General features: G+C 45.1%; 1 protein-coding gene across 4 annotated transcripts in view; it reads left to right on the forward strand.

The window, feature by feature from the left end:
• LOC146433425 (glypican-5-like) overlaps positions 1 to 14,121 on the forward strand; it is a 398,949-nt gene that overhangs the window by 73,019 nt on the left and 311,809 nt on the right. For 2 of the 4 annotated variants that reach the window (XR_014854113.1, XM_085069747.1), the window contains exon 1: positions 1,514 to 2,030. The exons of 1 other annotated variant lie outside the window; for it this stretch is intronic. Coding sequence is in view for 2 of the 3 variants with exons in the window: in XM_085069747.1 (XP_084925873.1) it covers positions 1,514 to 2,030 (517 nt within the window). In the remaining variant the exon portion in view is untranslated. Of the gene's footprint in view, positions 1 to 1,513; positions 2,031 to 14,121 lie in introns of those variants that run through there. One more of the 4 variants, XM_085069749.1, reaches the window with a different exon arrangement.

Below are 14,121 nucleotides of genomic sequence, written 5' to 3' on the forward strand. Positions count from 1 at the left end.
GTCAGATCCATCATCCTGCCATTTCTTTTCTGGCAGAGCTCCCACTGAAGTCAATGGGGGTATTGTCTGAATAAAGTCTTTTAAGATTGAGCCCGAGGTTCAACAAAATGCAACTGGGGGCAACTTGTTCATCTTCCTTGGGTTCATAAACCCACATGCTGGACAACAGTTTGGCAGCTGGGGTACTGTGCTGTATGATGCTAATTTGTTCTGTTACTGATACTGATTATTCCCTTGTTTCTCTCTAGTCTACCTGTTGCCACCTTGATTTGGGGTGTGATGCTGTTAATGTGTGCATATGTAACTTAAGCCTTGCTGGCTGTATAATCTGTCTCGGTGTCCCTGGGCTCTGGATTTCCTGGGGTCAGCCCTTCTGATGTGCTGCCATTGTGTCCTGGGTGTCTGGAAAACTGCAGGACGAGCCAGGGACTGCAGCTCTGAACTGGCTGAGCAGAGGTCTTTCAAGGTGACTTGTTCTCTACTTCTGAATTAAGAAACCTGATTATATGGTAGGTCTGTTCCTCCAGTTTGTTTTTTCTTTTAGTTTACAAGTTAAATGGTCGACATTAAATTGATTTTTTTTTTTTAAGTGTGAATTAATCTCTTGTTGTCTTGATAGGAACAAAGTTAATACAAGTAAATTGCTGAAAGGATTTGCACTTCTAGCTATTAAAATACAATTCAGACAACTTCAGCATTTGAGCTCAGCCTCTCATTACTACCTATGGGAATGTATAATGGTTAAATTAGCTGCAGGTGGGCTCCCCTGCTGCTCCAGAAGCACATTAGAAGCATCTTGAGAGTTGCAAGTAACCTTAAAGAAATCAGACATAATGGCCTCAAACAATAGTCATTCTTGTAGCTGGTAACGTGCTCCATATGCCTGAGAGGTGCTGTGCAAATGGGACTCTTGGTGGGAGACCGCTTGGGTTTGGCTTCTCTGGAAATTGAATGGTTTTGTGAAATGGAAAATATTCATAGGTGTTGAGCATAGTTGAGTGCTCAAACGTGTGGTAAAGCAGTTGACACCGAAGTTTGTGAGGGCAGTGAAAAGATCGCAGACCACCTGTCTGAAGGTGGTGTTATCCCCAGGAGGGGCTATGTGCCCCAAAACTGTATGGGATGGAACTGCCCTTGGCTTTGGTACAAATGAACAATTTAGATCTGCAGTTGGTGTATAAAGATATGTTTGCCGGGGTAAAGTTTCTAGTCTCTGCAGGGGCTGTTAGCTGGAGTTGCCTCACGAAGACCCTTCCATGTCATCTGCTTGGAATGTCAGGATCGAAGCGAGCCGTGCATGAGTGCGCAACCTGCAGTGCTTCGGGGTCGATAGCCACTGCTCTGCTTGCCCTCCGTACCGCGTTCTGACAGCCCAAGCCGAGTGCGCATCCCGCTCGGTGCCGATCCGCCTTCTCTCGGCATTCTGTGCCGCCCTGCCCTGCCCTGCCCTGCCCCGGCAGCGCTGCCCGCTCCGCACGGCCGCAGGGACTCACCGCAGGGACTCACCGCAGCGATGCTCAGCGCAAAGTTCAGCGCGAGCGTCCCGCGGGGCCGGGCGGCAGCGGCGCGAGCCTCCCGCCGCCCCCGAGCGCTCCCGCGCGCCCCGCCCGGCCCCGCGCGCCCCCTGCGCGGCCGGGGCTCCCTCACGGCTGCCGGCCCTGCCCCCGCCGCGCTCGGGGGGCGGCGGAGCCCCTCGGGCCCCGCGCTGAGGGGCGGGGAGAGGCGGCGGCGGCCGCTCCCGCCGAGGAGGAGCGCGGGCGGCGGGCGGGGGCAGCGCTGCCGCCGCCGGGACCGGCTGAGGGACCGGCCGAGGGCCCGCGCCCCTCAGCGCTCGGGCCGCCCGCGGCCGTGGCCGGGGTGCGAGATGGCCGGCGGCGGGAGCCGCGCCGTCCTGGGGCTGTGGCTGCTGGCGGCGGGGCTGTGCGGCTGTGTGGCGGCGGCCAGGTCCCCCAGCTGCCACGAAGTGCGGACGGCGTTCCAGCTGCGGCAGATCGGGCCCCTCAAGCTGGTCCCCGACGTGCCCACGGCCGGTCAGTACCGAGCCACCCGCGGGTGGCCGCTCCGCGACGGGAGGGTACCGTGAGGGCTCTGGGCTGCGCGGCCGGGCTCGATTCAGCCGGGCTCCCGGGGAGTCCCCGCTCCGCTGCCGAGAGCAGCCGGTGCGCCCGGCTCCCTGCGAGCAGCGCCGCTTCCCTGAGGGCACGGAGCGCGGCGCGAAGCGCGCTGGGCATTTCGCTGGCTGAAATAACTCAACATTTCCTAGGAAAGGAGAGCGGCGTGACTCTTCGCTTTTACACTGTGCAGGTGTTGCTTATCGGTCTCCACCGCTAGCACCGGCGTTTTCATCGCCGCGTTTCAGAGCTGAGCGATGCCTTGGCAGAGTCCCCGAGCAGGGCATTCCTCACGGGAAGGGTCTCTTTCGCAGAAGGTGGATCAGTAGCCGGATAGTTTGGCAGGCTTGTTTTGCTGACCAGATGTGGGGTCCGCAGGCGGGTGGTGAATTCACTTTAGGTTCTGACTCCTGAAGAGTCATCTTGCAGATGAATTCCGGAGCGCTGTCGTAGGGAAAGACAGAGGTGACACCTTGGAGGGATACAGCCAACAGAACTTGGCTTTTGCTTAGTTAAGCAGTAAGTCTGCAGCACTTGTGAAAGTTGATGAGCAGAGTGTTGTTCCATTGTGCCTTTTCACAGTTCGGGAACAATGCCTGACAGCACTGAAAGGGGAAAATAACATATAGATAATAAGAATAGACTTTTTTTATTGCATGTTCTACAACCCTCCAGGTAAGGGGGTGAAGTACTTAAAAATGAAACTCTTATGAATGTATCATGTATCTAGATAATGAAGTCACATTCCTCACTTTTTCATATTTTCTGATCTAAACTGTTCAGTGAATCTATTTTAAGAAAATGTTTATAGGCATTGGAATAAAAGAGAGACTACCAATCTCCTGACACAATTTCTAGTTACCTTCATGCCACTGCAACTGCCTGTAGGTGTGTGGTGGTGGTACAAGTTTCAATTTGGGTTGTTTTTCTTTTTTCTTTTTCTTTTTTTTTTTTTTTTATTTCTGAGAGCAATTCAATTCAAAGCCCGCTGAGTTTGATGGAAAGACTTCTTAGATGGGTTTTGGATATGTTTTCTGGCACAGGTTTCTGTCTTGGGGATTAAATTTGATAGCCCATTGGGCTGATCTCTTATGGCTGTAATCGATTGCAGAGTGCTGGTGATCTTCACTTTGCATGAGGTAGTTGAGATGACACAGGGGTGTAGAATTATCTGTGGAGAAGGAATACTTTGTCATTTTTTGGCAAGAAGAGATTTGCAGGAATGGCATTTTGAAGCTTGGTATTACTGTTCTGTTCTGATAGAGGTATCAGATGGTGGTTTTGGAGAGCTAAAAGAGAGGCAAAACAAGGCTTTTCATCCATTTTGATGAATTCTTAACCCTCTCTCCTGAGCTCTTCCTGGAAGAAGTTCCTCAAACTTTAAATTGACTGTTTTACATTTTCTATAAAACTCTAGTGCTATAGTGGAAACTTTGAGAAAACTGTCTGCTTCCAGAAGGAAGGTGTAGGTGCTGTGATGCTGCAGAGAATCATAGAATTGGGGAATGGTTTGGGTTGGGAGAGACCTTAAAGCTCGTTTAGTTCCAACCCCCTGCTGTGGACAGGTTTCCTTGTCTTGTGTCCTATCGAACTTCCCTGTTGAATAACAAGCTCTCAGAAAAGACACGGCAGGAGAGTAGGTGAGGGAGGGGAATATGCTTTTAAATTTTAGCTCATAAAGGTTTCTTTTGAAGAGGGCTGGAGCAGAGCTGAGGAAAAGTGGCGCATATTGATCTTGCCTGTTCGTTGAGTATTACTGTGCTCCACCAAAGCTTGTATGCATTAGTGATCTCTTGCAGGGCAGTAATGCCTCTTGTCTTGTGCCCTCTTTTAATTAAATACTGAAGTGTTTTGCAGTGTTTTCATGGGCAGCTATTATCAGTGAGTATATCTTAATATACACACATTTCTCTCCGGCATTGAGGCTTGTTTTAATATGCATTTTAATGCCACAGAAATGTTGAAGTATGTCCCTTGAAGATGTCAGATGTCAGCTAAAGTGGAAGAGGAAGGGTGGTGGGCAGTTGGGGGTGACACCGGGGAGCAGCGTGCTCAGGTGAATTGAGCCCTGAGTGAAGTGCCAGGAGCTTCCTGCTGTCTTCTGCCCATGTGGGCCAGACCTGCCTTGCCCTAGCATGCTCTTCAGGCACCTTCACGTTGGTTTTGCCTTATTTTCGCTAAAAAATGAAAATGCCGTCCTGTTATCTGTTTACTACATATTTTCAATCGCCAAAATGTTGAAAGCCCTTGGCTGATCTTAAGCCAGTATTTATAGGCTAATTCAACAAATCTGGCAGAGGTTAAAGTCTTAGTGATTATTAAGTTCTTACAACCCTCAGGAAAACCAGCAGCTCAGTCAAGGAGAGAGGCCCAATCCAGTGCCCAGAGGGAGACCAGCAGACAGACTGTCAGATGTCTATTTTCTGTCTCCTCTTAGGGGTGGTGCCCATTTCACCTGTACTAAAATGAAATATTTGGGAGAGTTTGCAGCCTACACCCTCCTGTGCAGTTAGCTGTGGTTGCAGTGCTGAAGCTTTCAGCTGGTGGATCTGGGATACAACAGTGGATCCTGGATACAAGCCTCATGGGGACTGGTGGACTGGGAGCTGCTTCTCTGTGTTCCCCTGGTCTGCAGACAGGTTGCTGGGATTGCTGAGTGGGTGGGAGAGGGCTGTCAGCATGGCCTAGGTCGAGAGTGGCTTTGGGCAGGATCTGCCAGTGGCTAGGGAAAGAAAAAGACTTCTGAGGAAAGGAAAAGGCTTTTGTTTTCAAGATGTGATGTGAACTTGGCAGCAACTTGCGTGAAAATAGTTCCCTCCTGAATGAGCTCTTAGGGATGATCAGGAGATTTCCTTTACATTTCTACAGCTTCCCCAAAAAGACACGAGATATTTTTCTGCTCTGAAGTCTAATCCTTTAATGAGGGTAGGGCTAAGGCACGTTTGGACCTTGTATGGATAAGACATCCAAACAGCAGATACTTTTGACCAGCAGATCTCCTTGGTCTGTCTGGAAGACTCCTCTCCTGTGGTGGAATCTGTGCTCCTATCTGGTACCCTACTTCTTTTGAACAAATGGAATGTTCCAAGGGTAATTTGCTGCAAATATCAGAGATTGGTCAGGTAAAGGTATTGCTGCCTTGGCTGTAATCCACAGGAAGGGTTTTTTTGTGTCTTCCCCAGACTGAGAAATGAGGTAATATGTTCCCAAACTTGTCCTTTGATTATCACAGACTGAGCTGGGAGGTTTTTGTAGGAGCTCCTTGGTTAACATTTTGATGAGACAGAATTCAGTGCTGTCTCCAAGGGTGCAGGGCTGTGTTAATCCTGCCAAGGGACTAAGCCTTTGGTTCCAGGGAGTCTAGATAGCTCCAACCTGACGCGTGCTGCCCTGTCTGGAATGGCTCCCAGCCAGGGGCTGCCTTGGCGATACCCTGCAAGCCCTGGGTTGGGTTACAGTGTCCACTGCTCCCTGGCACGGGCTCTGGGAGGAGTTCCGGATACTCACGGGTTTTTCTGGGGCGTGGAGCATGGTGGTGCCTGCCTGTCACTGCTTTCCAAGTTCTCAGTAGGAAAACTGAATGAACTCAACTGGAGTCTGTGACTTGACCACATTCAGGCAGTGAATTGTAGCAGAACCAGAATAAAAGTCCTCTTATGATTCCTTCGGTAATCGTGTAACCACAAGAACATCCTACTCATTTACATATGCTCAGTTCTTCCTTTGCCTTATTGACTAGTGTCTGAGCATGCAAAAAACCCCAGTCTGTAAGCATATGGTAAGTAGAGAGAGAAGAAATGGGCAGATTTCTGGGAAGCATGGCAAATATGTCATTCGTGAAAGAACTTTAGGAGCTCTCTAGCTTCTAAATAATCATCTTGTAGAAAACTTCCAAAGGGATGATTAGCTTTAAGTTGCTGCACTACTGCTTTACAAAGATCACAGAAGATACCCAGACTGTGTTCAGGAGCTTGTTTCTGAAGGGCAGGTTTTGTTCTATTAAAAGCTGCTTTATTCTTCTATGTCATCTTGCACCTTAAATCAGCAGGTCTGTTCATTACTGTGTATATACTGAATATCCCATAGTGGAGCTGGACATGCATTAGTAATTTATACATTAAAGGTGTTTTACTTTCTGAATAATGGCAGGCAAGTCCTAGATTCCCACCAGAGCCCCCTTGCTGCATGTGGTGCATGCATTAGACTGGATCTCATCCTATCTCAGCCTGTGGCAAAGCTCCCATCCGTGTTGAGAAAGGTGCATGAGCTAGATCCCTATTTTGTATATGTCCAAGAATATCTGTTAAATTGTCCATTTTATTGTGAAGTGGGTCATGCCACACTTTACTTTCCTGGGTTTTTTTATTACTGCTCAGCTTTTTATTTCTGTCTTCCTAATGAGAACACCGTGGTTCCCCTGGTAAAGGTGTAGTGCAGAAACACATTTGCTCACAGCAGCATTCTGTCAGTGTCGGGTGTGTGCCAGATGAGACATGGACTTGCTGTATTGGCTCTTGGAAGTTTTTACGCCCTCAGAATGAGAGACTAAAATCCTCTAATTTGTACTGCAGTTTCTACTTGGGTATTCTGTCCACCTGCATACATAGTTGTGTGGGACTGCCTTCAGTAGAGTGGGTGGAGGGTACGTCTGGGGAGGAAGGATTGCTGGATGAACACAGTTCTGTTAAGGCTTAGAAACTGTATAGGGTGGTTAAGATTTCTTTAAAAGGCACAAAAAATAGTCCTGTTTCCATGGGGTTCTTGTTTCTTTTTGACAAACCTGATTATTACACAAGTTTGAAATGTCCTGGGCATTACCTTGCAGCTTGTTAAGAGTGGAAGGTGTTCTTCCTGTTACACTTAATATTTGCTTATTTATGAACACACAGGCTTCTTGGTGATTTATACTATGGACTACCTGTTGGAGAGGGTGGCTGGTCCAACGTGAGATGCATTCTGTTCCTGTCTCTGTCCCTCTCTGAGTAGCATAGAGCAGTTGTGCCTCAGTTTCTCTGTCTACAGGCTACATCATGGGATGTTATTGTGAGTGACTTTATCATTGAAAAGCTACCATGAAAAGGTGGTAGATCACAGCCAGAAATATATCAGTGAGCTATACCTTCATTTCTTCAGGCTGACTTTCACTTAATTCCTTCTTTAGGTGAGGAAAAAGGCTAGAAGTTACGTTTGTTTCTGAACTGGAAGCTGAACCTGAAGGCTGTCCTTTCTTCACTTTGCTTATCCAGCCTCTGAGCAGTCAGGGGCTGTGATCTGTGTCTGCTGCAATAGCTGTTCTGAGTAGAAGGAAAGCTATGCTTTTGCAGCCTACAGCTCCTCTGGAGAAGGATCCTTCCTTCATTAATCGTTCCAGGATTTTACAGCACTCTTCAGGCTCAGACTGTCACCAGAAGTGTTAAGCTAAAGCTGGTGATGACTGTGGATACCGGCAATACTCTTGCCAGCAGTAACATCTTTTTTTTCCTTCTTTTCCCATGTCTTAAATTTCTGTTTGACGCAGGACCAGCTGCCCACTCTGTAATGCCCTCTTGGGAGTAATCTATAGGCAAAAAAAATGTGTTTAAACTTACTTAATGCCTCATAAAGATGGAATTGCTGTTTCACTGCCAGATGGAAACCTATAGTTTTCATATCCGTGAGCCCCACAAAACATTGTCCTTGGTGACTTGCATGAGCATTTGGTCCAGGTGAGAAGAAAAATGGCTTAGTTACTCAGATCAACCTTTCCTGTAAATGTCTTGGGAAGGTATCCAAGAGTCAGCAGAGAACCTACTCTTCCCCAGCACACAATCTACTTGTCAAACTGAGTCAAGTATTACTAAAATTCACATGGTCTATTCATTCTCTGAATAATGGCTGCTGAAAAGAGAATGTAATGATTTTTTTTTTTCTTAGTGGTCAGCTCAAAATGTGGTGCTGAACTCGATCTTGGGATGGAAAACAAGCTTAAGTAAGAAATGACCCATCCTTAAAATACTGATGGCTCACAAGAGCTGCCTCTCTAACACCTTACGTGCCACTGAAGTTTTGCTACCAGATTGTTACCAGAAAATAATAGAAAAATAATGTTCCCACGCCAGTGAGGCAGGTCTGAGCAGACAGTTCTTAACCAAAGGGCAGTGCTAATGAAAAGGCACTAATGTGACAAGTGGAAACAAAGTTGGCATGATAATCGCTGTATAAATCAATAAAATAAATATATCAAAATAAGTACGAGCTTTTATAAGGATTAATAATGAAAAATGGCATAGCCTGAGGATCTGTAAAAAGCAAGGATATGTGTAAAATGCACCCTGGGTGGTGAAATGCTTTTGCTTGTAAATGGCATGAAACTAGAGCTAGAATTCCAAGCATTGTAAAGTCTTGTAATTGAATCTTTGTCCCATGAAAACATAAAATCACACGATAAAGAGGCATATGTTTAATAATACTTCAAATATATACTCATCACATACCAGTGTAAAGCATAGCTTCTGCTTCTAGGGGGAAATAAAAATTTTGATGGATCAGAGTCAATACCCAGACAGCAGCCACGCCTGTGACAAAATTTATAGAGTGTATCAATCTGTTGATTTGATTAGGCATCAGTATTTTATATGGTAGACTCATCCTCATATCCATGAAGATATATTTAAGGGCATTTGCTTTGTTCACGTACAAGTAACTTCTGAGCAGCACCAATGGATGAAATAAGGCATCCAGCTAATATTTAATGATTTATCCTACGGATAGAATAAGATAGGGAGGCAAGCCTGTCTAAATCTTCTTCCAAGCAGTTAAGATTTAGTGTTTTAAGGCAGTATATTATTTGATGGAAAAATACAAAATATTTCTGCACAGTATCTTCTGTTTGGATCCACAAAAATAACCAGAGCCTCAAGCTAAGAGCTTGGTGCACAAGATTACATAGCACAGACTTGGGAGGGCAAGGTTTTTTTCCTGTTTTGTGTCCTTCTTGATCCAGAGTGTTCTGTAAATCCAGATGTGCTGGGGACCAAGCATGGTCTGGACAGGGAAATGCCTGTGTTGTGTGTGGAATAGCCATAGCAGGACTGTGCTGACCTGCTCTGTCCATTACACAGGTAACAGTTGTTCAGAGCACTTTTTTATGGCTGCATTTTGTCTCTTACAACAGCTAAATATTTTTTATAGCAGTGCTGATACTCGCAATGAGCCCTTTGTGTCTGAACTGCTGCAGCAACACTGCTCTGTCAGACCACCCTGTAAAAGAACCTAAGGAGCATGTTTGTTTCCCTGTTTTAGGGTGTGAAATGAAGCTCAGGTGCCTGAGTTGATTGCATACTGAGTGCAGTGGTCTCATGGTGGCTGATGGCAGGTGAAGCTGCACAGCTTGGTAGGGTGGCACCAAGAGGAACCCTCTGGGTCAGCAGTGGTATCTTCTGTACAAGGTGCTGCCCAGGCAAGCCAAGGCTTTCCCTGGCAGTCTGACAGATGGATCTTACAGAGGCTTGCCTGTCCTGACCCTCCTGGGGCTCTGTGCCATTGCACAGCACCAAGGAGCTCAGCAGTGTTACACAAATGATTTATGATGAAACAACCACAACCTTGCCTTTTCTTATAGCTACACACTGTGCATACACTTCCAGGGGAATATATCTATCTATTTCAGTCTTTTCAGTACATCAGTTTTAAAGGAGGGTTATTAATTACCTTCTTAGTGTATTCATTCATGTATGATTAATGTGTAAAGTTTTAACTTGTGAAATTTCATGGCACTAGCTGGAAGAATACAGAAAGAAACTAAGACAATGGAGGAGTTTTGAATATCACAGATGATACCATTATGCTTATTTTGTGGACTCAAAAGTCTCAGGGAAGTATGAGTGATACATATTCTCAAATTCTGTCTTGCATTTTGATAGTTAAAATATAGAAATAAAGGACAAGTGTAGCCAGGAAATTGCATAGGAGCTTCAGTCCTGTAGAGGACAAAATTATTCCCCCAGAAGTTGTCTTTCCACTCTTTTCTTTTGAAATGTAGCTCTCAGCCTACTTTATATGATTCTGTGCTGTATTCTGCCTTTCTCTCCTCTTATTGAGTTTCTATTAATACTGGTGGCCAGCATATATATGCACTTAAATTATATATATATTTTTTCTTGATCTTCTGATGACTCCGCTTGCTTTCTGGGGTCATGGTCTTTCCCTCTCCAGAGTTCTTCCATCACATGGTGGATGTGACAGCCATTCTGGAGTGCCATCCTTCTGTGAGGAGCTCCTTCTGACAAAGAGCCCCCACGCAGACCACTGTCACCTCCTTTAAAAACAAATGAGAGACAAATTTCAGAGAGCTGCAGTGGCAAACCTGACAATATCAGATAGGTCATGGTAGCTTTGTTTGGCAGCTAGTTAAATTGGATAGTTGGGCACATCCCTAGATGTTAATGGTTAAATGTATTCATTGTTCCAACAAGGCCTCTATTCATAAGGGGACTATTCTGTGCTCGTTATGCATGCATAATTCCCATTAATGCTCCTGGGGGTTAAGGGCGTATAGTGACGGGGGAAAACGAAGCTGATATTTACGTATCCATGTTTGCACTCAGAGGAGATGTTTTGTAACACAGGAGGAATTGATTGTGTTTCCACAGATCCCTTAACTTTAAGAGAAACTTTAAATTTTTGCTTTAAAGAGGGAATGAGAATGGGGAAAAAGGTGACACTTGCATAAGCACCTACTTCCTTGCACACCATACTTCATCAATGATTAGAAATACTACACCAGTGCTATTATTGTAGAAGCTTTTGAAAGTAAGTGCTTGGAAATTCAGGGTTCTTATTTAGTTATCAAAATAATGACTCTGGATCTTTAACTTCTGGCAAAAACTTTTGCCAACTTTTGACTCACGTTAATCAGGGTGATGAGATTTTGTGATTTATTATACAGTAAGGGTGTTTCCATAGAAAACCTTCAGATTAAGATTCCTCACTCTTAGGTGCACATCAAAGTCGTGTAAAAGCCATAAAGAAGCTAAGCACCGCCTAAGAAAGCCTTTCAAGTTCCAGAAAGTGCTTGAACTACTGAGGGTTTTGAAGTGCTCTAATCTCTGACATGGGTGACGTGCTAGGCTAGCACTTTTTTGTTTTGTCACAAATCATCCATGCACATAGTGCAAAAGGACCCTGACAAAGTCATTTTACTTTTGAAAAGGGTTGCTTTTTTTCCTACCATTATGTCTCCCATTCACATCTACATGTTTGCTTCCACTTTGTTCAGGTCTAAGTAGCAGGGCATTTGCATAGTCTTCCCTTTGTTCTCGGTAAATATGGAGTAAAATGAGCAAGATCCGTGCTGTGAAATTAAAGCTCTACTCTTGAGAGATCTTAAGGGCCAAATCCTCACAAAAGGTAGAGCGACGTAGTGCCAAAGGAGCTGGTGTCCAGGAACAGCTTGCTCTGGGTGTTTATGCTAGGAAATGTGAATAAAGGGAGACTAATCTGTTGAAAACTGGATGTAATTAGAAAAATACACTGCTGAGAGCTGCTGAAAGATTAGAATAATAGAAAATAGTACTGAAATAGACCTGAAGTGATAATCTAGTCCATTCCCTCTACTTGTGGCAAGAGTAAACTGTTTAAATCAGTGAGAGAAGAACACAGCCTTTTTAGTCTGTTTTTTCTAGTGCTTAATTACCTTTCTGCATTGGTCTTTTCCTAGTGCAAAACCTAATTATTCCTTGCTAAAATACTGGCCTTTGCTTCTTAGCCTGTTTGGAGGACCTTCCTCTTTGCAGTAACACTCATGTGACAACTGCTCTGGTTTGTTCTGCTCTTTAGCAGTGCTCTGTGCTTTTGCCCTAGTCACAGAGCAATGAGCTTGTTGGTGTAAATGAATCTAGACTAAATTTGGGTCGCATGCCCCTGGAATGAATGAAGAGAATTCCACATGTGGTGACTCATTAAGCATCATAACTTCCTGTTTGAGCCCTAAGGATGTTTCTTCCTTCTTTTATAAGTTTGAGTATTGTGAAGAAGGAGCAAAGGTAGAGTGTGGGGATATCAAATTCCAGGATCAGGAAGGCAAAATAACTAATTCACAGATTTGCCCTGTAATGGTAGATGGCAGCATGCAGAAAAAGCAGTTTTCAAGTGATAAAACTTTGAACAGCAGTTGAGTTGAAAGGCTGCTAGTGGGAAACTGCCCTGTTGTAGCAAGGCAGCATGGAGATGCATGGGGAGCATTTGCTTCTAACTTAAATAAAATATTCACCCTAGATTTTGCTGGTCATAGGTAGTTCACTTTATTGCAGGTGTGTAGGCGAGGTGGCAATTAGGCTGTTGAAAACATAAGACAATGACCAAAATTTTCAGTCTTGCAAATAGAAGTGGGATTTCCAGAGCAAGTTGGAGTATCTTCGGTTTTCCAGGTTACAGGTAGCTCTGGTCCTTAATCCTCTGTTTTTGTGCTTCACTGGTTTGGGGTGTTAATTCTTGAGCAATGTTTTATTGTCACTGATGTAGGGAAGTTATTCAGCATGGCTGTAAAAAATTTCTTCCTAATACCTAATCTATGCCTACTCTGAGTTTGAATCTACTCTCCCTGGTCCTGTCACTCCATGCTCTTGGAAATAGTTCTTCTCCATCTTTCTTGTAGATTCCTCTCAGGTACTGGAAGGCTGTAATTAGATCACCCTGAACCATTCCCTTCTCCAGGCTGAACAATTTCAATTCTCTTGGGCTTTCATTGCAGGAGAGGTCCTCCATGCCTCTAATCAAATCTCAAACCATTATGTCTTGTGTTCCTGCTCCATTGTTCTTCCATAAGGAAACACAAAAATGTGAGAACTGGAAGGCCAAAGTGATATTTTTAGAAGGAACAGAGGCTTGCTAAGTAATATTTGGGGAACAACACCCAGGGTCTTACATGGGTGCCTTGTGATGATGGTGAAAATATTCCCTTCCTGCAGCTCGCAACAAGATCGGCTTTCAGAAGTGCACTGATTCTTCTCTTTTTACATGGGTGGTTAAAAGGAGTGGTGTAATGAGTGTGAAGGCAAGAGAACAAAGCATATGTAGAAAAACCACTGGCTTCGCAAAACAAAGTAGGGCTGTTAAAGAAAGAAATTGGAAGCACAGCTCTCAGAGAAAGGCTTTCAAACTTCTGCTGAGAGAAGATTTGGCTTTAGTCTCCTAATCTTAGTTTTGTAGTTTGGGAAAAATATATCTGTTACCATTCGGAGCAGCCCAAAGTTGTGTTTGGCTAAAGCATTGCATTTTCAGTTCAAACTGTAATAATCAAATTTACTCTTTCTAATCTGGTTTGCCTTAGATATGTCAGGAAATACAAACATTTGCATTCCCCAAAAAGCAGCTGTGGTTTGGCTGTACCTGGTTGGTATCTGAAACTTGCTGGGAGCTTCCCCCTTGCTGGTCACAGACCTGCTGTGCTCTGTGGCCTCCTCTGATAGAAATAAACCCCAACTGGGATGAAAAGTGTCAGTGTCATTTGTTGGCAGAGCTGTTGGCTTAGATTTAGAAAGTTTGTTCTAAGTCACTATCACAGGTGCCAAAACATGAGCTCAGTAGCAAGGGCTGGCTGGGGCCAGCTTGGCTGCTGCGTCTCTCATGGCTGCTATCCCCAGCCTGGCTGCCTTGCGAGCTGCCCGCCTCTGGCTTTTCCAAAGGTGCATTGAGGGGAGCCAGCACTGCCTGCTCATGTGTCCAGCTGGCTCCAGGCAGCTCTGTGACACAGGGGCTGTGCTGGGCACCCCCAGTGGGCATCTCTGAAGCTTCAGGAATGCTGGTGGTTCTGAATGGAATAGCACAAGTGAGAAGGGAAGGATAATCAGTTCAATGTGCTGTGAAGGTGCCTTCTTGGAGTGATGTCAGGGAAGAAACATGATTTCTTAATTTATATAACAGGTGCATAGGGTCCAAATCAAAAGCAGGCTCTGGGAAAGCACTGAACGTGCACAGAGCAGAGGGCACTCTCCACTAGGAATTGCTTACAATGTGAGCAAACTAATGAAAA

Source organism: Lichenostomus cassidix, chromosome 9, assembly GCF_008360975.1.
Source record: "Lichenostomus cassidix isolate B80296 chromosome 9, HeHo_3.0, whole genome shotgun sequence".
In the NCBI taxonomy this organism is placed as follows: Eukaryota; Metazoa; Chordata; class Aves; order Passeriformes; family Meliphagidae; genus Lichenostomus; species Lichenostomus cassidix.